Consider the following 27,146-nt stretch of genomic DNA (forward strand, 5'->3'; position numbering starts at 1 on the left):
GTGTCACATGACACTGCAACTGTCAAGTTTTTTTGCTTCTACCTATGTTTTCTAAACTGAACTAAAAGAGTCACAGAATCATACAGCACAGAAAGAGGCCCTTCAATTGCAACTGTAGTCCAGTTTAGGAAACCTGGTTGACCAGATTTGCCTGTGTTTGGCCTATATCCCTCTAAACCTTTTCTATCCACATATTTCTCCAAATGTATTTTAGATGTTTTAATTGTACCCACCTCTACAAATTCCTCTAGCAGCTCGTTCCATATTTGTATGAAAAGGTTGTCCCTTAGGTTCCTTTTTAAATTTTTTCCCTCTTACCTTAAACCTCTAGTTTTGGACACCCCTACCCTGGGGAACAGACCTTGGCTATTCACCTTATGATTTTATAAATCTCTACAAGATTACACCATAGCCTCCACTGCTCCAAGGAAAATAGTCCCAATCTATCCAACCCCTTCTTATAGCTCAAACCTTCCAGACATGATCTCCTGTAACAAAACCGTTCTGGCTGTTCTTGATGAATCTCTGCGTCGCCAAATGCAGACTAATTCTGACCTTTGGAATTATTTCCCATAGTTTCCCCACTACTGAAGCTAGGCTGACTGGCTGGTCTGTAGTTTCCTGAACATTTTCACCCTAACATGGTGTGGTTTGAGAAGCTTTTCTGTCTCTCTGCAATCCCAGCATTGTTCTGGGGCATAAGAAGCTTGAAAATTCCCTTCAAATAGTGGAGAGGGAATGAAGCTTTTTGAAGCACTGCATTCCCCATTTGATGGAGGCTATAGGTGTCTGAGATGTAAACCTTCATTAGTTTCTGCAGTTACACAGCCATTTGTTTCCAAAATGTTCAGGTCTTTTGTTAGAATATGCATACCATTGTGCACATAACTTCATGATATGTTGGGATATGACATTTGTTTTTATCTTTTAAAATATTATTGATCCAGTTCAATTAAAATTTACAAATATGAAATACAAAAAGAAAACTCAGGTCTGACTGACCTTGTTAAACACTTCGAAGGAGGCATCCAAGATGGCGGCAACCCAGCAAGTCTGAGTCTACAGTGCTCCTCCCAAGACTTGGGCAAAGTGGGCCACCCGTCCCCACCATACTCACCAAATCATTTAAAATAGTTTACTTAATGTAATTAGTTGTTTAGTATTGAATTTAAACAATTTAATCTCCGGTAAAAATGACTAAAAGGAAGGGAGCCCGCAGCTCTTAGCAAGCAGGAACCCCTCCCCCACCCTTTCCTGTTGCAGAGGAGGCGTCCGCAGCTGCCCCGGGGGACTTAGCTACGGTGGCGAGCCTTGTGGAAATAATGTCCAAACTCGTTGAGAAGATAGACGCTTTCATTGAAGAATCCCGAAGCTGATGGGACTCACTCTCGGCTGCGCTGCAAAAGCACGACCGCGACATCAAGGAAATTGAGCGCCGAGTTGGAGGGGCAAAGCTAAAGGCCACGACCTCCGAAACTACAGCACAATCGAGAATCGATGTCGTCGAAAAAATATTCGTTTGCTGGGCCTTCCCGAACGGGAAGAGGAAGGCCAGCTTACAGTGTTCCTTGAACAGTGGCTTCCACAGCTGTTAAATCTGGAGGCTGGATCAGGCCAGGTAAGGATGGAAAGGGCCTACCGGGTTGCCATATGCGGGCCCTGCTCGAACCAGTGCCCCCGCCCGGTCCTGTTCCAGCTGCAAAGCTGCAAGGAGAGGCAAATACTCTTAGAAGCCTCCAGAAATCTTGGAAAAGATCCCCAAGACATGACCTATAAAGGATACAAGATCATGTTATTCCAGGACGTTTCCCCAGCTCTGGTCCGAAAAAGGAAGGCGTTTGATGAGACGAAGAAATGTTTAAGGGACTTAAATATTCAATACTCCTTGCGCTACCCAGCGACGCTATGCTTTAACCATGAAGGGTCCATGTATAACTTCAGATCGCCGGAAAAGGCCAAGGAAGTTTTGGACTCTCTTAGATAAATTGTAAGAGTTAATTGATGTTGGTTTGCTTTCCCCCCCACTCCGGTTTACATCCCTTTTTTTTTATATATTAATCCATTTTTTTAACCTTACTGTTTGATATTATCTTGGGGGGTGAGGAAAGGGATTTATTTATTTTTTTCCTCTACCGTGGGTGGCACGGTGGCACAGTGGTTAGCACTGCTGCCTCACAGCGCCAGAGACCCGGGTTCAGTTCCTGCCTCAGGCGACTCTGTGTGGAGTTTGCACATTCTCCCCGTGTCTGCGTGGGTTTCCTCCGGGTGCTCCGGTTTCCTCCCACAGTCCAAAAATGTGCAGGTTAGGCGAATTGGCCATGCTAAATTGCCCGTAGTGCTAGGTAAGGGGCAAATGTATGGGTGGGTTGCGCTTCGGCAGGTCGGTGTGGACTTGTTGGGCTGAAGGGCCTGTTTCCACACTGTAAAGTAATCTAATCTTAACAATTTTCTTCCCCATTTTTTATAATTCTATATATACATAGGCCGGGGGATATAGTTAATGTTGGTGGGGGGAGGTGGTTACCTTATCCTATTTTATCTCTGTCTCTAGGAGCAGGGTTGTTTTCCCTTGTTATTTTGTATTATTATATTTAATTATTACTTGTTGAGGCTGTAATTTTATAGTTACATATGTTTATACATGGTATTAACATTGCCAAATATATCCAGGTGTTCACTGTTAACTCTAGCTCTGTAGTATATTTGAATTTTCTTCATCCTATTGAGGAGCGCCTGGGTCAAGGGTGGGGCACTGGTTGGAAGAGGATACGATGGACTTTTGGAAAGGAAGTGATACCCCCCGAGAACAAGGGGGAAAATCTCCAATTAAATAAGTTTTATATTTTTTAAATTTAGAAATAGTTTTTTATTATACCGTTGTGAGTGTATAAGAGAACCTTTATTTTTGTGAATTTTATATGCTTTATGCTTGGGATGTTCTGGATAGGGTTTCCCCTCCCAAGGGGTCTCAGATTTACCCAGACGATTATGGTTGATCAGTCGGTTAAGTGGTGCACCTGGAATGTCAAGGGGAGTAATTCACCAGTCAAAAGGAAGAAAATATTATCAAACCTCAAGAAAGAAAGGGTTGATACAGGAGACACACTTATTGGATAAAGAACACTTGAAATTACGACATGGTGGATTTGATCAGGCCTTTTTTCTTCTTTTAGCTCAAAAAGCAGGGGAATTGTTATTCTTATTCGGAAGAATTTCCCTTTCAAAATCCTAAATCAGATAAAAGACAAATCTGGAAGATGTATTCTGATTAAAGCCCTTATAAATGGAGAGGAATATGGGATTTTAAATTTGTACTGCCCCCCGGCACATCCTTTTAAATTTATAACGGAAGCCTTCTCAAAATTGATGGCTCTCGGTGCTCGTCATACAATTATAGGGGGAGATTTTAATTGTATTATGGATCCGGAAATAGATAGGATTCCCAAGAGTACTTCAGGAGTATCTCCCAGATCTAGACAATTGGTGGATTTGAATAAAGAATTAGGATTAGTAGATGTATGGAGATGCCTTCATCCACAGGGCAGAGATTTTTCTTTTTACTCCAATCCACATAAATGCCATACCAGAATCAATATGTTTTTTGCCCCCTCGACTTTTTAAAATTCCATATCATCCTGTAAAATAGGCAGTATAGCAATTTCCGATCACGCTGCTGTATATATGGAAATCAAGGCGAGGAACAATGAGACATCCCCTCAGCATTGGCGTATGGACCCCTTCCAGACGAAAGATAGTACATTTGTAAAGTTCTTCTCTCAAGAATTTAAAACTTTTTTAGAATTTAATTCAAGTACTTCTAGCAACCCATCAATGATGTGGGAGACCATTAAAGCTTATGCGCAAGGTTTGATCATCTCATAGTCAGCGACCCAGAAAAAGTTAAAGGGAGAACGACAGTGTCTGCTCGAAGCTTGCTTAAAAGCGGCTGAAACAGCATATGCTGACAGACCTTCGATTATCAAATTGCAAAGGATTACGGCCCTTAGGACAGCTCTAAACACCACGCTTACCCAAACGGCTAAGAGGGAAATATTATTTGCAAAACAAAGGTTATGTGAATTTGGCGATAAACCTGGTAGATACTTAGCATTTCTTGCAAAGAAAAAGAAGGCCCCTCAAACTATCACGTCTATCAAGGAAAGTACGGGTATTTTGACTCATGATCATAAAAGGATTAACGCAATCTTTAGAAAATTTTATTCTGATTTATATAAATTGCAGGATTGTGAAGACAGGACTAGGAGAATGCAATCATTTTTTAAAAACCTGACCTTTCCGGACCTAACTCCGGAACAGGTATTGGTCTTGAATGTTCCCCTAACAATCCAAGAAATACTTGACGCAATCAGGCAACTTCAGAGCGGTAAGGCACCGGGCCCAGATGGCTTTCAAGCTGAATTCTATAAAGAATTTACAGGAATATTGGCTGGTCCACTTATGGACATGTATAACTATTCATACAGTCAGGGCTGTCTCTCGCCTTCGCTGAAAGAAGTGAATATCTCTCTTATCCTTAAAAAAGGAAAGGACCCAGAAGATTGCGCGTCATACAGACCAATATCCTTGCTAAATGTAGATTTTTAAATCCTCTCTAAAACGTTAACATTGAGGCTAGAAAGGGTATTGCCACATATTATAAAGGAGGATCAGATGGGATTTATTAAGGGCCGTAGATCATCCAATAATGTCAGAAGGGTTTTAAATGTGATTCAAGCCTGCCATCAGGGAAAGATACCAGGAGTAGTAGTCTCATTAGACGTGGAAAAGGCATTCAACAGGGTTGAATGGTCAAATTTGTTTTATACATTGGAAAGGTTTGGCATTGGAAAGATGTTTACCAAATGGGTCTCAACATTACATAGTAATCCCAAGGCAGTTGTGATTACCAATGGATTAGGCTCGGATAGCTTCAGTGTGGATAGGGGCTGCCGTCAGGGATGTCCTCTCTCGCCATTGCTATTTACGGTAATAATTGAACCACTAGCAGAAGCTATATGGGCTGACCCTAATATAATGGCCCCGAGGATTCGTACAGGTAAACATAAAATTACCCTTTATGCAGATGATGTTCTTCTGTTCCTCAGTAATCCTCTGATGTCTGTGCCTCGCTTAATCCAAGTTATTAATATATTTAGTGTATTTTCAGGCTACAAAATTAATTTCTCAAAATCGGAGGCTATGCCAATGGGTGGCCTTGCTAGTATATCCCACTTTCCCTTTCGGTGGTCCCTGGAGGGTTTCTAATATTTAAGCATTTTTATTACCATAGTATTTGGTCAGTTATACAAGGCTAACTTTGTGCATTTACTGGAAAGGATAAGGCAGGACCTCAGTGATGGGGAGACCTTCCAATTTCCTGGCGAGGTAGAATAGCATTAATTAAAATGAATGTCCTGCCCCATCTTCTATACCTATGAATATGATTCCGGCGATGCTGCCGAGGCTAGCACTACGTAAATTATATGGCTGGTTGGGTTCCTTTATCTGGAATCATAGACGGCCCCTCATTAAGCTGAAGAAGCTACAGCTTCCATAGGCAAAGGGAGGATTGGATTTCCCAGATTTTAGGAAATATTAGTTAAGTTCCCTATTAAGTTACATAGCCGATTGGGTCTTGCCTGACCCGCAATCAGTCTGGCTGGACATCGAGGCTTCTCAAGTAAAATGCCCACTTATTAACCTTTTATTTTCAGACAAGAGGAAAATCATTACGGACCACTGTAAAAACCCTATCATAGTAAACACAATTAAAGTTTGGAATATAATGCGGCAAAATGAGGGCAACTCACATAAAACATTTCCCTATGCTCCGATTTCAACCGGGGTTTACAGATGCCACTTTCAAACTCTGGAGGTCCAGGGGTATCTCATGTTTAGGGGATCTGTTTAAAGAAGGGGTCTTGATGTCTTTTGAACAGCTGCATCAGAAATTTGGATTACCTAATGGAGACATCTTTCGATACTTCCAAATTCGAGATTACATACAGAAGAAGACTACGTTATTAGATAGTCTTTATAAATCAGATAGAGAAGGTAGAGTGCTATGGCCAATGGGGGTATCTTCCGTCAGTACTATTTATCATTTATTAAATGGTGAGGTATCGGGAGATATGGACAATCTGCTTAAAACATGGGATCAGGATTTGGGACTAGAAATCTATATAGAAACGTGGAATGATACTTGGGAAAACACCAGAAGAATCATTATCTGCAACAGAACTCAGGCTATTCAGCTGAAGGTACTTCATGGGGCCCATATAGCACCGGATCGATTGGCAAAATTTAAAGCAGGAGCATCTCCAATGTGTCCCAAATGTAAAATAGAGGTGGGCACTCTTGTACATTGCTTATGGACCTGTCATAAGATCCGTAGATATTGGACTAAAGTAGCAAGTGCTCTGACAGAAATCTTAGGAACGGAAATTAGAGTGGACCCTGTATCTCTCCTGTTGGGCTTTTCGAACTTACCCTCCATGAATATGCACGAGAAGAGATTATTTTCTATTCTCTCTTTCTGTGCAAGGAAAATATTTTGGTAAACTGGGTAGCTGAGGGCCCCCCTGGACTTTCAAATTGGCACAGATTAATTATAGAATGTATTCCCCTTGACTTTCTTACAAATATGGTGCACCAAAAGACCGCCTTATTCCATAAAATATGGTAGCCCTTCTTGAATTATATAAATACGGATATTTCGGCCATCCTAACAAGGGCTTTTATTTAACTGAGATGGCGAACCTGGCTGGTCTTGGGCCCCTTGGGAGTGGAATCCCGCACGAATACGGGTTTTGTTACATTTGATGTTAATACATTCCGAGCATGTATCTCACTACCCAATTTCTGTGTTATCCATTGTTTTTTTTCTCTTATTTGAATAATGTAAGAGACTTAATTATACACTCTGGTTAGTTGTAGGTTAGATTAGTAGTTAGTTGAGTTTTGTTTTTTCTTCTCTCGGAATTTTTCTTTTGTTAAGTTTTGATTATTATTTAAGATTTAATTGTATATCAATGTTTATACTTGGGGTTTTTTAATTTTGTAAACTTGTAAAAATATGTTAAATTTTCAATAAAAATATCTATAAAAAACACTTCGAAGAAGTAACAAAGACTAGACACAGGTAATGTAGTAGATATATTACACTTGGATTTTCCTAAAGCCTTTGATAGGGCATCACACAGTGGACTGAGGACAAAATCGATAAATGCAAATGGGCAGCAAGTTGACTACAAAACAGAAAATATAGATTTGATGTTAAATATAGTTACTCACATTGATAGAAAGTAGGAAGCGACATGCTACAGTGATCTATCTTGGGACCACTGCTTTTTGTCAGTTGTATAAATTATTTAGACTTAGGAGTCACAAGTACAATTTAAAATATTGATAAAGTTGTGACAAAATGTGAAATGTAAACTCACAGAATAGCATGTCAATGGTAAATTCATGTAAATATTCCTAAGTCTGAGGTGGTGTATCATGGCAGAAGGAATAATGAGGTCATATATTCCCAAGAAAATAAAAGTCAAATCATAAACTGCATCAATGCAAGGCCAGTATTTAAGGTCATTGGACATTAGATTACAATAAGATTTGTCAAGAAATATTATAAGATTGAAACTGAAGAAATAAATGGAAATAGAGAGATTCTACACAGATTTTGCAGTGTTAATAAGAGTAATATTACCCAACATAATTCCTGAAGTCTTGCCATAATTTTACAATCTACTGACCATAAATGACTATTTCTTTTATCTGAGTTGTTATTTGATTAACATACATTACTGTAAGAATAGTTTTGCCAGTTTCCAGATGAAATCAACTTCTACATAAGATGCATGCAATCTATTGCTTGTATTTTGTGTTTTTTTGTTTCAGTGTAATTACAGCAAGTTACTACAATATGAGGCAGTTTATAATTCTAACAAAATTCATTGTAGTTAAGTGTGCAAGAATATATAGTAGCAAATTCTCAAATGTTCCAGGACAAATCGTATAAAAGGAGATTACAGTGCCATTTTAATAAAATAATTGAATGATACAGTCCAAGGAGAGACCAATCTGCTCACCATGCCATGGCTGGCTCGTTGAAACAATCATCCAATTAGTCCTATTTGTCAGCCTGTTCCCTACAGCTGCCATTTTTTCCCCTGTCCATTTTTTATTCAAAATTATTATTGAATCAGCTTCCACTACCCTTGCTACCTTGACTTTAGGGGTTATGAGAAGAGATTATACAAATTTGGCCTTATTGGGTGATGTGATTAGATTAGATTACAGTGTGGAAACAGGCCCTTCGGCTCAACAAGTCCACACCGACCCGCCAAAGCGCAATCCACCCATACCCCTAACCGAACACTACGGGCAATTTAGCATGGTTAATTCACCTGACCTGCACATCTTTGGACTGTGGGAGGAAACCGGAGCACCTGGAGAAAACCCACGCAGACACGGGGAGAACGTGCAAACTCTACATAGTCAGTCACCTGAGGCAGGAATTGAACCCAGGTCTCTGGCGCTGTGAGGCAGCAGTGCTAACCACTGTGCCACTGTGCCGCCCACAAATGTGATTGAAGTCTTTAAAATATTAACAGGAAAATACAGGGTAGATAAAGATAAATTATTTCTATTGGTTGGGGATTCTAGAACTAGGGGTCATAGTCTGAGAATTAGGAAATATTCCTGCACACAAATGATTGTAGATGTTTGGAAGTCTCTTCCAAACCGATACAGGATGCTGGATCAGTTTTAAATCTGAGATAGATTTTTTTTGTTAAATAAAGGAATTCAAGGACATGGGTCAAAGGCCCATAAATGAAGGTAGGCCAAAGATCACCAATCAACTCATTGAATGTTAGAACAGGTTCAGGGGACTGAATGGCCTGCTACTGTTTCTATGTTCCTTGCAGTTTACAACACAGCATTGTATTATACACAATTCAGTGGTTTAACTCATACAGGAAAGTAATGCCACATGCACTGATTTTGTTTGTGCTTGACACAATGTGAAAAATATTCCCCACTTATTTCATCCCACAAAAGGGACAAATCCACCGTGAAGTGAATTATATTTTCTTCCTGACTAAACCAGAAAATCACTCTTTAAATCAACATAAACACAAAGAAGCAATATTTTGAAGTACACATTTGTGCTAGATTTGTTTCTAACCTGACAATGTTTTAAGATTAAAATATATTCCAAAAAGTATAATTTTTTAAGCAATTATAAACATCGGGCTGCACAGTGGTTAGCACTGCTGCCTCACAGCACCAGGGTCCCAGGTTCGATTCTAGCCTTGGGCAACGGTCTGTGTGGAGTTTGCACATTCTCCCTGTGTCTGCGTGGGTTTCCTCTGGGTGCTCCGGTTTCCCCCCCACAGTCCAAAGATGTGCAGGTCAGGTGAATTGGCCATGCTAAATTGCCCATAGTGTTAGGTGCATTAGTCAGAGGGAAATGGGACTGGGTGGGTTACTCTTCAGAGGGTCAGTGCAAACTTGTTGGGCTGAAGGGCTTGTTTCCACACTGTAGGGAATCTAATAAGGCCAATTGATTGATAAATTCATTTTTGTCTATGTTCCACATTATTTCTGAGTCAGAATAATTTTTAAAATTGCACAAAACAGAATAATTTGGGGTAACTTTTTTTTATTTTGAACTTTGGAATTAATACTTCTCTTCATTGTTCTTACTTAGCTTGCGAAAGCTGAGAAATGAGATGGCCTTAATGAAAGGCTATATACTTCCAGATTTGTGCTAGAACTCCCTGTGTTGCTTGTGCATTTGGGACAGGAGGAACTAGAACCAACAACATTCTTAAGCTTCTGAAATGTAATTAACAGAAATAAAATCAAAAAATCAATAAAATCCAAAAAGGCTAGCAAGCTTAGGAAAATCGACAGTTAAACAAAGATATTAGATAAGTTGATGGTAGATGATGAATCCGTGACATAATTGATGGGTGTTGGGTAGGATTCATCTATTGTTTGATTTCTAGAGTTTCCAATTAGTGATTCAGTTGCTTTCTCAGCCGTAGCCATTTCAAATATTTATGATTAAAGGTACAGAGTAGTTTTCGGATTTCCTGCAGAATACCTAGAAGGTGGCTGTGAATTCTTTTTCCACAATTCCACTCAGTAATTAATGCACTGACATTTGTAAACAGAGCCACAGAAGAAGCCTAGTCTAGTTACAGAATAAAATGACCTTTGCGTCCAGTAGCACTGAGAAAAAAAACTTTACATAAAGCCACATTAAACTTGGAAATTAACACAAGAAACATTTTTTAAATTAAACACTTAAACATTCACGGAGTACTGCTCCGAAAATATAACCAATTACTAGCTAATAGTAAAACAATAAGACAAAGGATTCATCTTTTAATTACTTTAGCTCTTAGTAATTGTTTTATTTAAAACTGTATGTGGCTCCTGTTTTCAGGAAGATGCAGCTTACTGTGATGATGGAACATTACAGATATAGAAGCCTCTCTCACTATTAGAAAGATGTGACTGAAGTAGCTTCAAAATGACACTGAAAGTGGTGGCTTTCCATTGAACTGTGATTGCCAGCTCTTTTGATCCTTTGGGAACATACTGACATTTTGTAAATGACTCCAGGCTTAACTGTAGTAATCTGCGCAATATACGAAAGCATTCCTTCCTGTGATTATCAACATTGTCAAGGACTTTTCCAAGTTAACTAATGTGTGTTACACACTATTGCCATAAATCCTGCTCAAGAAAAATTCATGAGGCAATACAGAATGAAAATGTGAAAGACCTCTGGCACATCAAACCTAATTAGTCATGTATTTAAACAGAAATATGTTCCAAATTAAAAAGTAAACTAGCTTGTAACAACAAAATTAAAGTTTTAGTAAGATATCTGGTTTGTAAAACAAAGTGGAACAATGAGCAAATCTGTTATTTTGTGTCCCTCAATATCTAAAAAATATAAGAACAGGAGTAAACCATTCCACCTTTTGAGGCTGCTCTGCGAATTGTTCAGCAACCAGAACAGTCTAAGACTGTGGTAGGTATGTATCTGTAATATGTATTTCAGAAAATAAACAACTTATTAAAATGGATTAATTTTATTTTGTGGGATATTAGATTTTAAAGGTATAAACAAAGATGGAGAGAAAATGGAAATACTCCATATCTGGGTGAAGTCTGGTATCCTTTGTTAATCTAACTTTTTCTTTGAACAGCACCTATTCACATTGCACCAATGACGATAGAGTCTTCATCCATCTTAGATTTACTCTTTGAAACTTTCTTCATGAACCTCTTCTGTCTTGTTTGTTGAAAGCTACCTCAAATATTATCTTTACAATTATATGACATTTCTTTCACTTAAGATTACAATTTAACATCAGCTCTTTGAAGCAACACTAACTGTAAAAGATAACTACAATCTCTATTTGTTGATTTATGTGGTTTTCTGCTGTGATATTTAGAAAACTGAGACCATCAGCATCTGAGAATGGTAGAAGATTTATCAGACCAAAATTGATGAACCTCGATTATCTGAAGGACACGGGCAGGGAGAATTTCATTCAGATAATTGAATGCCGGATAATCGAATGATGGATAACACAGTTTAGCCAAGCATCAGACCTGGCGACCTTGTTCGGATAATCCAAAATTCAGATAATCGAATGCCAGATAATCGAAGTTCCTCTGTATTTTAAATTGCAGTTTAAACATATAGCATCCAAGACACTTTGAAAACCCTCAAAAGGCTATTAACATCATTACTCAGCAAATCAAAACAATTTTATTAATAGACTTCACCCAGATATGGAGTATTTCCATTTTGGTCTGATGAGTCTTCTACCATTCTCAGATGCTGATGTTCTCAGTTTTCTAAATTGTGTGTAGCAACAAAAATATAAGTACATGTATTAAAATCATCCATTGGCATGACTTATACGTTGGCCAGGAAGTTGCAGTTGTATTGATGGTGAAACTAAGAGCATTCTGGCACCTGCAGTTACATGTGGAAATTGAGAATTTGCTATCAATATATCTCTGCTCTTCCACAGGGTGCATTATTGATTTCCATTGTTGAGAACTTCAATTAGAAAACATTGCATTGACATAAAGCTCTGTTTCTTGTCCTATTTTTCTTATTGCAAGAAGCCTTGTAAATCTTATGCTTTGTTGAATGATTGTGAATTAGTGCATCATTCAAAACGATTATTGCTGTAAACATCATCCCATATTTTATATATATATATGTATGTGTATGTGTATGTGTATGTGTGTGTGTGTGTGTGTGTGTGTGTGTGTGTGTGTGTAGTTCTTGGTAGTACAGAATTTTAAGTATTGCAGAAAAATGACACTTTGCTAAAGCTTTTAATCCTGCACTCATCAGGATAATTAACAAGAATACTAATTCAAGGAGAAAATTAATATTTATATTGCATGACAGAAAAGTGCTGATTGATTTGGCAAGTGGACTCAGATAGAAGCATTACCTATTAATGCTAATTAACAGTTAATTACCAATCTCCGAATAGATTTTACACCAGGCAGCATGTCCCAGATTGGCCAGCCCCGAAAAGTGAGTCAGCAAATGGATACACATATTTTGTTGAGTTGAAAAAGGTGCATTACAATTAGTTGTGAAATCAAAGTTAACATTTTGGGTTGTGTGATCCTTCCTCAGAACTTTGAGGAAGCTTTTCCAGCAATTTCTGTTTTTGGTTCTGATTTACGGCATCTGCAGTTCTTTTGGGTTTATATCATTTGTTATGCTATTACTAAACAGGACGCTGATCCTTGAAGAGAGCATGTAGACCATTCAGCTCATCAAATCTACTCTGGCATCCAATGAGATCATGATTAATCTGACAATTCACAATTCCAATTTCCTGCCCTTTTTCCCTTATCCTTGATTTCCTTTCTGATTAAAAAATCTGGTGCCAGAATGAAATTAATTTGAGGAAGGATATTGCTCGATATTTGTGAGCAGCTTTTTTTGAGGACACAGTATCACAGCTCTCAAGATATGTGCCAATATATTTATAAATACATTGCAACGATGAGGATCTTGTTGTTCGCTTTTTTAATACAAAGAAAAACCCCCATGAACAACAGCATTTTGTCCCCGTCCTTCATTAATTGTTAATTTAAGCACCTCAATTGGTGATCGAGAAAGAAGGATGTTCACAAGCTTTCCTGGCTAGGACTTAATTGGGGTAGAGGCAAAAAAGGCAGCAGGATCCATACTCATCACCCTCCTGCATGATTAAATGTCCCCTACTTCCAAACTAGCTTTGGGGGAGGGCATTACATCCTGCCAATGTTTCCTCATGTTGGGGAATGTAGCATATGTTTTCAGAATAAGGCTACTCTCCATTTAAAACTGAGAGGAGAAGTAATTTCTTCTCACAGCAGTCACGGATCTGTGTAATTCTCTGCCCTATGCAGTGATGAAGATTGGCTTATTGAGGATATTCAAGATTGAGTCAGGCAGATTTCTGATTAACAAGGGAGTCAAGAGTTATGGGAGGGTAGGATACAGCAGCTAAGTGGAATTCAGGCCTTGACCAGCTTAGTCATGATCACATTTGAGGGAAAACTGATTTAAAATGAAAAAAAAAGAAAGTCTGAACATGTTTTGTGGCAAACAATTATTATATAAACACATTTTTATGATCTGCAGTGAAATGTAAATGCTTCTAGCCTACTTAAAATAGATAGAATTAGTAGTTTTCTCTTTATTTGCATTCTATTATTGTCAAAGCTTTGGAGCAATGCACATATATCAAATCAGCAAAGTAGCCTCAGCATTCAATGCCATTATTGCATACAATAAAGATTGAAGCTGGTACTATTAACAAAATATAATCTTACTGGATTATACACGTGAAGTAACGGACTATGGCAGGGATTCACAAATTATTTTCCAACTTGACCCAATTTTAACTCATCACGACCTTCTCAGGGCAATTAAAGAAGAGCAACAAATGACGACCTTCCCAGTGTTGTTCTCACACTGATTATAAGAACTCTTGAAAATTAAGGTTACCCCAGCTACCAACAAAACAAAACAGCAATAAAGCAACAATGTAACATTCAGTGTATAATTATTAAAGTTTGCATACCACATATGATATACGTGTGGAAATCTGTATTTGAAGTAAATTGTAAAAATATTGTTTTACTTACACAGCTAGGCTTCAGAAAAGTTCTCGATGTTCCCTGGTGACAGAAAATTCAGTGAAGTCCCTCCCCACACACATTGTAATCACTGCCCCAACCCACATATAGAATCCTCTTGTGAACCCTATTCCAAAACCTTCCTCCCTCTTCCTGGGAACACTTGGTGCTACTCCTCATGATGGACCTGCAGAACGTCAGGTTCAGGAACTCAGGTTCTTCTCCCTGTTAGATCTTCTGAGGCCCAAGCAGTTTCCACCCCTTATACACCTCTGATCACTATGATTCTATTAAGCATTCAGGAGTAGATTGCACTGCTTTGGCTGTATTGAAGGCTATTGCAGTCCAGGGAAAATGAAAGTCCATTAACAAAAAATCGCGACTGCTGCATATCAGAAATTTTTCATCCATGTTAATGAACAGTGGAGGAGGATTCAACAATTTACTCCTGTTCCTAATTCTCATGGTGTTATATTACCATCATTCCCTTAGTTCTTTTCATAGATGAACTCAGACTGTAGCACAGTGATTGTATAATTGAAAGTACATTAAAACCAAACTGGTACAACATATCATTTCGTGGACAGGACGATTGCAACCTATGCATTATTTCTGCAGATGGAATAGGGATTTCCAGCAAACTTCAAGCAGAAAAAAAAGATACTTCCTTGAATAGTGGCAGAAAATATAAAAATAACACTTATACATCATAAATTCTTTTTGAAAATACAGTATGTATTTTGTATTTCAATATATGTTAATTTGTAATGATGTTCATTCCACTTGATACCGAGAAAAACACAAGATGCATTACAAAACAACATGAACCCAATGAATTAATGTCCTGTTATTTCTGCCAGAGGTAAATATAATCAGATTAATTCTTCAGGGAAAGTGAAGAAAAAGTACATTTAACTAATGTCTGATCATCTGTTTTTATTTTGTAGATGACTTCAATGGTTAATTGGATCATAACATGTCAGGAACCAAAGTAGGGATATTAATGTCTTGCAGTCTGAGTGTTGCTAGGCTTTGATTAGCTCTGAAATGCTTGTTGAAAATATGAGTGAGCATGTCCGTAGCAGTTTCAAGGAGAAATTAGAGGATCGGCTCAAAGGACTTGATAATGAAAATCAGCCAGAACAATGCACAACAAAAGACTGGTTATATTCTATTTTCAAAAATTCCTTGTGGGTATCTTTCTTCGTGTATGTGAGGAATATCAGTATTATGATTGAAATATCTTTAATGAGAGTTTCAAAGCATTTACAAATTTACATTGATATACCCTGACGGTGAACACTAGATCACCATCTGCTCCACAATCAGAATATTTCATAACCAACTTAATTCTTTTAGCAGTGAAAGCAAAATATTGTGGATGCTGGAAATCTGAAATAAAAACCAATTTGGCCTCCAGACTTTAACTGTTTCTCTCTTCACAGAGGCTGCCATACCTGTTGAGTTCCTCTAGTAATTTCTTGTTTTTATTAATCCTTAAAGCCTCTGAGTTCAAAAAGGTGACGTAGAAAGGGGGAGAGGAAAGGGGAAGGAAAGGAGTTGGCAAGAAGGAGAAAAGCATTAAGGAAAGGAGGGTGGTAAGGAAGCATGAAGAATGAATGAAAGAAGGGGTGAACGGAGATGGAGAGGATGTTAAGGGGAAAGTGAAAAGAAAGAAGGAAAGAAAGATGGAGACAAAAGAAAGGGAAGGGAAACAGGAAAAGGAGAGAGAAAAGCTATGTAACATCTTTAATTAACTCAAGATGTCAAAAAGCATTTTATAACTAATGAAGTTATTTTGAAATGAAGTGTGATGTAGAAAATGTAGTATTCAATTGGCTGCCTCCTGGAATAGTCTATGCAATGATGCTTCTGTGCCTGCAGCATCACCTTAGCAAGATTATTTTGTGGTAGCAGAAAAACATTCCTGTTTCTGCTTAACAAAAATAATTCTAATTATACCACTCATTAAATCAACACAAGTAGCCACAACCGACCATATACTTAACTAGCATGCGAAAGGTCTGTTGGAAATCTATGTAAATCATAGGAACACTAACTGAACCCTAACAAAATTAGTTTTGCCATAAGCAGGTGGAGGCTCTCACGCAGACTAGACATGCCAAGAAATAGCACAGACCATTATCTTGCAAAATGAACTGTGCTCTTTTTTTCTAGTTGATTCTGCTGCTTTCAATTTAAAACTCGACTAGCCAGTGAGAGATAAAAATGTGGTCAGTGCATCAGTTATAAATGAGTTAGACAAATGAGTAAAGCAATCAGAAGGAAAAGGAAATATTAAAATGAAAGAGAATAATCTGTTTTTATACCTCTATCAGCAATTTGTTTTTTTCACATTTCTTTCCCTTCTCTTATAATTTTATGTTTGTTTTTAAGCAATTATCAGGTCATTTAAGTACCACTCTTTGGTTGTAGATGTGTTTCTTTGCTGTCGTTATACCGCCTGTTGTTTTCTGATTCTATCTAAATGCTTATCTTTTTTTTATTAGATTCCAACTGGTTTGCAGCATATAGCCCATCTATTTTTGCCTCTTATATAATCCTTTGACGCATATGTTTATTACTACAATGGCTTGTCCAGGGTTAAGTTCAATAGAATGCTCAGCAAGGAACTCTGAGCAAGCATTAGGATGGAGAATATTTGGCCATAACAAAGCTTCGCTTTAAGAAATAATGGATTAACACCTGGCTAAGTCTGCTAACAATATGGTGCCAAAGGGATTCATTAATTATGATCAATTAAGTGTGAAATATTGATGAAAAATGTGTTCTAGGATTAATGTAAGCAACTGAAAATAATTAATGCCGCATCTGCTGTGATATGCAATTTATGCAAAATCTGTTCATACTGCTTGTACACAGAAGTTTGAAGCAGCTACATGGATGATTCACAAGGAAAATAATTTGAGGAAATAATTTGGAGTCAAACTATTATGAATTAAATGCTTGGTAATACTTATAAAGAATATAAAGTCTTTGTTGGATGATCACACTGGCTTTTGTGGAAAGCAGGAGTATTTTTAACATGTTGGGTGATCATTTCTTGACCTACAGCATTATATCAAATAATCATCACACTGTATTCACTCAAATGGAGTCTATAAGCAGAACATCTATGGAATAGAAAATACCTTAAGAATATAAGAATGCTCCTGAGAATTTGCCTGACAATGATAACCGTACCACCATTCTCACTGACACAGTTTGTATTTTATACTTCACCTAATGCATTCCTGTGGCAGATAGGCACAAGCCAATAAGAACTGAAAAGCTGTTCATATGGAATAGACTACGTAACTGGGCTGTTAAAAGTGGGCTTTAAACAGATAAAGGGTAGTGAGTGGAATTCAATCCAGATAAATGTCAGGTGATGCACTTGGGCAGGACGATTAGGACAAGGGAATACATGATGAATGGGAGGACCCTGGGAACCAGAAAGAAAGAGAGAGAGGAAAAAAAGTTCTGGATGCTAAAAATCCAAAACAAAATCAGAAATTGCTTCAAGAAGGATCTTGATATGCATCTACACTGGTCTTTTAAGGTATTAGGACAGATGAATAAAATGGTTAAGAATGTATATGGAATACTTGCCTTTATTAGTCAAAGCACTGAGTTTAAGCTAGCACTAGAGAGAGTGCAGTGGAAATTTACCAGCATGTTGCCTGGGTTGGAGAGTTTCAGTTATGAAGACAGATCAAACTGACTGGAGTTGCTCTTCTTACAGCAGTGAAGATTGAGAGGAGATATGATTTGAGATGGATAAAATTATGAGATGCGGAGATAGGTTAGACAGGAAGAAACTTTTCGCCTTGCCAAAGGGATCAATGACCAGGGAGCATAGACTTAAGGTAAGAGACAAAAGGTTTACAGGTGATGTGAGGAAAAACATTTTCGCTTTCCATCACTTTACTTATGACTGAGAAGAAACTGATATGGCATTGGCTGGAATGGATTTCTGTGTGTATGTGTGTACAGGACATTCCTGGGTGATTTTCCAGTGTCGGATAGATGTTAAGGTTATAGTTTGGTAAGGAGAGCAACAAGCTCTGGAGCACAACGTTTCAGCAACAGCACTGAAAACTTATCAGGGCTCATAGCCTTTGTATATTCAGTGCCTCCACTTGATCCAGATATCACATGGAATGAATCAAATTGGCTGAAGAAGAAGCCCTTTGGAGGAGTCCGGGATGGAATCAAGGACACTATCAAGATCAGAGTCAACTCCCGTTAAATTCATGGTCAGAAGCTAAAGTTAGAGAGGAAATCTTAATGACAGTAGCATGTTGGATATGGCTGAGATGTAGATGTAAGGTCATCAGCCTCTCGTTGACACCCAGAGGGAGTTTAGAGAACAAAGCAAAGATCCTGGTCTTCATAGCAAAGCTGACTCTAAGAATGTAGGGGTCACAGTCTAACTTCCCTTTCTAGAAGAAGGTATACTCTCCATCTGCCTTCCTCATCTGCCCCTCCCCAATGAACTGGATTTTGCTAAGAGCAGTGATATCCATTTTATGTCTTGCTAGTGATTGGACACAAGGACTGTAATCTCACTGGGTACAATTTCCATGCCCTGTAAGTGGACAGGCACCTTTTCTAGCCACTTCTCCTTTCAGGTTGAGCATAGGATATCCTAAAGAGGTCTTGCTCATTCACTGAAACAGGTCCTGGAAGGTTCCCCTGTCTCAACACAGGTGCCCAATGACCACCATGCATCCACAGTTGTCTGTGTGCCCCCCAGATATCACAGCCTTGCCCCTGTCAATAATCCACCTTCACTACAGGACTTCATGTGATGGCTTGTATTGGACATTGTTTACAGTGAAGATTCAAGTGCGCAGTTGGGTTCTGCATAATCTTAGCAGTTGATGGCTATCATAGATCAGGCCAGACCCCCTAAAAACATTTCAAGAAAGTAACCCAGACCCTAACTTTGCTAGTTATTTTAAGCAGGTGTGAGGTGGATTATCCAGGAGGGATGTCATGCAGCTGGTCAAACCACTTAGTTTTAAACAAAACAATTTATTCACAAGATTACTGAATGAAACACAAACAAAAGAGATCAGAATATAGAATAACTTTACCTATCTGAAAGCCCAACAGATTATCCCAGGTTAATCATGCTGTTCCAAATTCCTGCAACAATCCCCATAAACACTCCTTGGCAAAAAAGGTAAAATCAAACACAGGGTCTTACAGGAGACACAGAGAGATGGCTTCATGAACTCCTTCTTGCATATAGCTGTTTCTTTAACCAGCAACCTTAATCTGACTGCCTGCTTTCAGTGAACAGCCAGACTGCTAAAACCATAGAAAAGCTGAGCTGGGAGAACTGGCCACTCCCTTTTTATTGTCATAGAGTCATAGAGATGTACAGCAAGGAAAGAGACGCTTCGGTCCAACCCGTCCATGCTGACCAAATATCCCAACCCAATCTCGCCCCACCTGCCAGCACCCGGCCCATATCCCTCCAACCCTTCCTATTCATATACCCATCCAAATGCCTCTTGAATGTTGCAATTGTACCAGCCTTCACCACATCCTCTAGCAGCTCATTCCATACACATACCACTCACTGCGTGAAAAGGTTGCCCCTTAGGTCTCCTTTATATCATTCCCCTCTCACCCTAAACCTATGCCCTCTAGTTCTGGACTCACCCACCCCAGGGAAAAGACTTTGTCTATTTATCCTATCCATGCTCCTCATGATTTTATAAACCTCTAAGGTCACCCCTCAGCCTCGGACGCTCCAGGGCAAACAGCCCTAGCCTATTCAACCTCTCCCTATAACTCAAATCCTCCAACTCTGGTAACTCTGGTAACCCTTTTAAATATTTTCTGAACACTTTCAAGTTTCACAACATCTTTCCGTTAGGAAGGAGACCAGAAATGCACGCAATATTCCAACAGTGGCCTAACCAATGTCCTGTACAGCCGCAACATGACCTTGCAACTCGTATACTCAATATTCTGACCAACAAAGGAAAGCATACCAAACACCTTCTTCACTATCCTATCTACCTGTGACTCCACTTTCAAGGAGCTATGAACCTGCATTCCAAAGTCTCTTTGTTCAGCAACACTCCCCAGGACCTTACCATTAAGTGTATAAGTCCTGCTAAGAATTGCTTTCCCAAAATGCAGCACCTCACATTTATTGAAATTAAACTCCATCTGCCACTTCTCAGCCCATTGGCCCATCTGATCAAGATCCTGTTGTAATCTGAGATAACCTTCTTCCATGTCCACTACACTTCCAATTTTGGTGTCATCAGCAAACTTACTAAATTTACCTCTTATGCTCACATCCAAATCATTTCTATAAATGATGAAAAGTAGAGGGCCCAGCACCGATCCTTATGGCACTCCACTGGTCACAGGCCTCCAGTCTGAAAAACAACCCTCCACCACCACCCTCTGTCATCTACCTTTGAGCCAGTTCTGTATCCAAATGGCTAGTTCTCCCTGTATTCCATGAGATCTAACTTGCTAACCAGTCTCCCATGTGGAACCTTGTTGAATGACTTATTGAAGTCCATATAGATCACGTCCATCGTTCTGCCCTCATTTAATCCTCTTTGTTACTTCTTCAAAAACCTCAATCAAGTTTGTGAGACATGGTTTCCCATGCACAAAGCCATGTTGACTATCCTTAATCAGTCCTTGCCTTTCCAAATACATGTACATCACGTCCCTCAGGATTCCCTCCAACAACGTGCCCACCACCGACGTCAGGCTCACTGGTCTATAGTTCCCTGGCTTGTCCTTACCACCTTTCTTAAACAGTGGCACCACGTTAGCCAACCTCCAGTCTTCCAGCACCTCACCTGTGACTATCGATGATACACATATCTCAGTAAGAGGCCCAGCAATCACTTCCCTAGCTTCCCGCAGAGTTCTAGGGTACAACTAATCAGGTCCTGGGGATTTATCCACTTTTATGCGTTTTAAGACAACCAGCACTTCCTCCTCTGTGATACGGATATTATTCAAGATGTCACTGTGTATTTCCGTACTTTCTGTATCTTTCATGTCCTTTTCCACAGTAAACACTGATGCAAAGTACTCGTTTAGTATCTCTCCCATCTTCTGTGGCTCCACACAAAGACCGCCTTGCTGATCTTTGAGGGGCGTTATTCTCTCGCTAATTACCCTTTTGTCCTTAATGTACTTGTAAAGAACCTTTGGATTCTCCTTAACCCTATTTGCCAAAGCTATCTCATGGCCCCTTTTTGCCCTCCTGTGTTCTCTCTTATGTATACTCCTTCTGCCTTTATTCTAAGGATTAGAATACTCTTCTAAGGATTCACTCGATCTATCCTGTCTATACCTGACATATGCTTCCTTCTTTTTTTTAATCAAACCCTCAGTTTCTTTAGTCATCCAGCATTCCCTATACCTACCAGCCTTTCCTTTCACCCTAACAGGAATATACTTTCTCTGGACTCTCGTTAACTCATTTCTGAAGGCTTCCCATTTCCCAGCCGTCCCTTTACCTGCAAACATCTGTGCCCAATCAGCTTTTGAAAGTTCGTGCTGAATGCCGTCAAAATTGACCTTTCTCCAATTTAGAACTTCAACTTTTAGATCTGGTCTATCCTTTTCCATCACTATTTTAAAACTAATAGATTTATGGTTGCTGGCCCCAAAGTGCACCCCCACTGACACCTCAGTCATCTGTCCTGCCTTATTTCCCAAGAGTAGGTCAAGTTTTGCACCTTCTTAGGAGGTACATCCACATACTGAATCAGTGCACGTGTTTTTTTTAAACTTGAAAGCATTCTCAAATCGATCAACCCCAGGCATTTCAAAGTCTAGGTCTTTATGATATAATGAAAGAGAAACCAAGAACAACCTAACCTTGTTAAAGGAGCATCATCATCACAATGGCTGAATTCAGCAGCAAGGCAAACCTTGAGAACTGGGCCACATCCACACTACAGCCTTCTTCTATCTTCACATTCTGTTTGGTCACAGCCTTGCTCTGCTGTTGAGGACTTCTTGACTTGTTCTTTGCTGGAACTAGCTCCTTAGCCTTGTTACCATGGAGGAGCTTGCATGAATGCATAGTGAAGATCATTGGAATAAACTGACAGACAACCATGGTGAGAAAATAGCAGAAATAAAACTTACGGTATGTTAAATCTCATGTCCTTTACAGAAGGAAATTGAATATCCTTCCGTAGTCTGGCCTAAGTGTGAATCCAGATACACAGCAATGTGATTCACTCTTTACTTCCCTCTGGGCATTAATGGAAGGGTACATCAGGTCTGGCATGTCAACCATACCCAGGTGTTATAAACACGTTTTTAAAAAGCTAAGTTTCATTTTGGGATCTAACTTGTGCAGTGTTATGACCACCTGTAATTATAACAACTTTCCCTCTGTTACTGGCAATCACAAGCCAGTTGGCCACAATACAGCAACAAAAGCCAGTATGTCATAAAGTCAAAGGTCGCCACTGTCCTAACAAACCATAAGCCTGCTTTTTTCATTGGAGAAAATGGCAACAAAATCTGAAGCAGGAGAGTTATGCATCATGGTCTGTTCCCACTCTGGCATGAAAATCGCCCTGCTAGATAAAGTGTTCTGTCATGCTCTCAAAGAATTGACATTTCACCTTTAACATTGACATCACTGCTCTGAGCTAGATACAAGTGGCAAGAGAAGGCCAACTTAAAGAGCAAGGTGATGGTTACACCTTCTTTTGGAAAAGCAAACCTGAGAAAGAATAAGAATGTGGGTTTGGGTTTGCCTCAACAAACAAACTGGTTGGACATCTCAACAAATCCCCCTGTGGGATAAGTGACAGACTCAGGATCCTATGGCTCACATTGATCCAAAAGCAACACATCATAATTATCAGTGTCTACAACTGGACCTTCGATGCAACAGGTGAGTCAAAAGAGGCATTTGACACTAACCTTGAACAATTACTGTCCCACATCCGCAAAGGCGACAAGTGCATACTCCTCACTGACTTTAATACAAGAGTCAGGAGGGATGCAAACCTTTGGAAAAGCATGTGAGGCAAGGTGGTGTAGGGAAGACAAACTCTAATGATGGAGTCCTCTTCCTGATGAAGTGCCTAAGACTTCATCATAATGGATACCTCTTCCATCAGAGGAACAAGCACAACACCTCATTACAACACCCCTGCACTGGCACCTAATAGACTACATCATGGTTCAATTGAGACACTGCACAGATGTCCACATCAACCGTTCAATGACTGGAGTTAACAACTGCTGGACCAACCACTGATTAATCCATTCTACTACCTCCACCAACATGGTCCCAAAGCAGCAAAAGTAGAAAGAACTTTGCTGCAGGAGACTCAATGTTGCTGGTTGAAAGACCCAGAGAGGAAAGACCTACTCAGGGTGTGCCTCACAGCCAACCAGGCAACAACCAACGTGCCAGAGCCGAAGAGTATCCACAGAACCTGGTCCATAATAATAATCACTAATAATCACCAGAATCAGCACCTGTGCGAAGACCCTCAGCCTCTCAACCAGGAAATACCAAGACTGGATCATCGAGAATGATCAGGAGATCCAGGATCCCACAGGCCATAAAATGTAAGGTGTTTCTAAACTGGCAGCTCCACCAAAGCCTGAACAAGAAAAAGCAAGCCTACAGAGAACTGAAAGCCAAGATGCAACAAGGAACCTGTGACCAGAAGAATAGATGGTGTGTTGAAAGACACAGGATACTCAGCAACTCACCAACAACTATGATGCACTTTGCTTCTTCAGCACAATCAAAGCCATCTATGGTCAGAGTACTGAAGGACCTACTCCACTGAAAGCCAAAAATGAGAGTTGCTCAAAGACTTAGAAGTAATCTCGAAGCTGGAGAGCACTTCAAGGAGGGTCGATGTGGACTTGTTGGGCCGAAGGGACTGTTTCCACACTGTAAGTAATCTAATCTAATCTATAAACCTTATTGAATGCATTGACTATGGTTTCTAGGTCGCGTGTGTACACATGCAAGCATTATTGGTATACTGAAGTTCAATGATAGAAGTTGGGGTGGTCATGGTACTGGCCTGGAGGCAATGGAGGTTGGACAGTTTCCTCTTGTACTGTAGGTTAGCTCCACTCTGCCTGGGAGTTACCTGGAGATAGGGTGGAATTTTGGAGCAAAGAAGATGGTTAGTGCAATGATGCATGCTGTTTGACATCAATTTGCATTCATACTGTACTGGTTCTGTGGTAGATCCAGAGGTGAGGATCATGGCTTGCATGCTATCGTGAAGCAGGTGGAGAATGGTGATGGATTTTTATAGGCGGCTGAATTTGAGGAGACACTCACCGACCCTCTGAAGAACAACCCACCCAGACCCATTCCCCAACATTTACCCCTTCACCTAACACTACGGGCAATTTAGCATGGCCAATTCACCTAATCTGCACATTTCTGGACTGTGGGAGGAAACCGGAGCACCTGGAGGAAACCCACACAGACATGGGGAGAATGTGCAAATTCCACACAGTTAGTCCCCTGAGGAGGGAATTGAACCTGGGTTTCTGGCACTGTGAGGCAGCAGTGCTAACCACTGTGCCACCCTTAGGATGGCTAAGAAGGTATTTATGAGAGAATTGATGATGAAATCCAACACTGATTCCAGTGCAGCACTGTAGACTTTGGAAACCTGAGGAACATTGTGTTCAAAATTCAAGAGTTGAAACACAGCACCAAGCTCATGGCCTACAGAGCAATCATAGTCCCCAACCCACTGTATGCATCAGAAGCATGGACCTTATGCACCAGAAACCTCAATCGCTGGAGAGTTATCATAAGTGCTGCCTTCACAAAATCCTGCAAAGCCATTGGCAGGATAGGTGTACCAATATGAGCATCATTTCCTGGGACAATATCCCTAGTATTGAATTACTGGTCACACACCACCAGTTGTGATGGTTGGACACATTGTTGGCATGCTAAAATAAGTCTCCCTAAACAAATGCTCTATTCCAAACTAAACAATATTAAGTAATCACTAGGATGGCAGAGGAAATGCTACAAGGACATTCTGAATGCCTCCCTAAATAAGATCCCCACCAACATGTGGGAATCACTTGCCCTAGGAAGCACAAACTGGAGAAGATGCATCTGTGAAGACACTAACCACTTTAAACTTCACCGAGTGGAAGACATGGAGGCCAAGTACAAACAGCAGAAAGAATGCACACACTCAGCTGGTTTCCACCCACTGACCTCATCAAACACCACCTCCCCAACCTGTGGCAGAGTCTGAGGCTCCAGGATAGGTTGATTCAACTACCATAGAAGCTACCCCAGCAGAATTGAAGCAAGTCAGCTTTGACCCAGAGGGAAAGACAAAGGAGGAACAGGAGGGAGTGGTGTAAAATTCACTATTCATTCAATATTAGAATAATTTTTCTCAGGATCTTTTTTTTAATTCACTCATGGGACTTGGGCATTGCTGGTTCGGCAGCATTCATAGTCCATCCCTAGTTGTTCTTGAGATGGTGGTGAGCTTCCTTCTTGAACAAGTTCATATGTGGTAGGTTAACAAGCACTTTTCTAAGGAAGGTAATTCTAGGATTTTGACCCAGAGACAGTGAAAGAATGGCAATACAAGTCGATGGTGAGTGGCTTTGAAGGGAACTTACAGGCGGACACGTGCATCTACCTGTTGCACGTGTCCTTTGAGGTGGAAGTCATCGTGGTTTAGAAGGTGTTGTCTAAGGATCTTCAGTGGATTTTTGCAGTGCATCTTGTAGACAATACATATTGCTGCTGTTGAACATCAGTGGTGAAGGGTGAAGACACTTACGGTGGTGCCAATCAAGTGGGCTGCTTTGTCATAAAGTCATAGAGATGTACAGCATGGAAATAGACTCTTTGGGCCAACTTGTCCATGCCGACCCGATATTCCATATTAATCTAGTCCCATTTGGTAGCATTTGGCCCATCCCCCTCTAAATCCATCCTATTCATATACCAACCAAATGCATTTTCAATGTTGTAATTGTATCAGCCTCTACAACCTCCTCTGGCAGCTTATTCCATACATGCACCACTCTCTATATGAAACAGTTGCACCTCAGGTCCCTTTTAATTTTTTCCCCTCTCAACCTATATCCTGTAGTTTTAGGCTCCCCTACCCAGGGGACAAACCTTGAATACTCACCCTATCCATGCCCCTCATGATTTTATAAAATTCTATAAGGTCATCCCTCAGCCTTCAATACTCCAGGGAAAATAGCCCCTATTCAGCCTCTCCCTATAGCTCAAAACCTCCAACCCTGGCAACATCCTTGTAACATCCTTGTAAATCTTTTCTGAACCCTTTCATGTTTAACAACATATTTCCTATAGCAGGGACATCAGAAATGAATGCTGTATTCCAAAAGTGGCCTAACCAATTTCCTGTTCAGCCACAACATGACCTTCTTACGCTCAATACGCTGACCAATAAAGGCAAGAATACCAAATTCCTCCTACACCACCCTGTCTACCTACAACTCCACTTTCAAGGAGCTATGATCCTGCACCCAGAGGTCTTTTCATTAGGCAACACACCCTAGGGCCTCACCATTAAAAGTTATGCCTTGATTTGATTTACCAAAATGAAGTATCTCATATTTATCTAAATTAAACTCTATCTGCCACTCCTTGGCCCATTTGCCCATCTGATTAAGGTCCCATTGACTCTGTGGTAACCTTCCTTGCTGTCCACTATACCACCAATATTGGTGTCATCAGCAAACTTATTAACCATTCCTCCTATGTTCACATCCAAATCATTTATATAAATGATAAAAAGCAATGGACTCAGCACCAATCCTTGCAGCACACCGCTGGTCACAGGTCTCCAGTCTGAAAAGCAACTCTCCACCATCACCCTCTATCTCCTACTTTAGATCAAATTTTGTATCCAAATGGCTAGATCTCCCTGTATTCC

The 27,146-nt window shown here is 39.9% G+C and overlaps 1 protein-coding gene across 1 annotated transcript; it reads right to left on the reverse strand.

Annotated features, from left to right (window-relative positions):
• Positions 1-9,711: 9,711 nt before the first annotated feature.
• On the reverse strand, positions 9,712-10,059 carry LOC122551069 (serine-rich and transmembrane domain-containing protein 1). Its single transcript, XM_043692711.2, is given in 1 exon segment — positions 9,712-10,059. A coding segment is annotated over 1 exon segment (348 nt).
• Between the last annotated feature and the right edge of the window lie 17,087 nt (positions 10,060-27,146).

The sequence above is a fragment of the Chiloscyllium plagiosum genome, unplaced genomic scaffold (genome assembly GCF_037043375.1).
Source record: "Chiloscyllium plagiosum isolate Xiang-an unplaced genomic scaffold, Cpla_swu_hap1 HiC_scaffold_6, whole genome shotgun sequence".
In the NCBI taxonomy this organism is placed as follows: Eukaryota; Metazoa; Chordata; class Chondrichthyes; order Orectolobiformes; family Hemiscylliidae; genus Chiloscyllium; species Chiloscyllium plagiosum.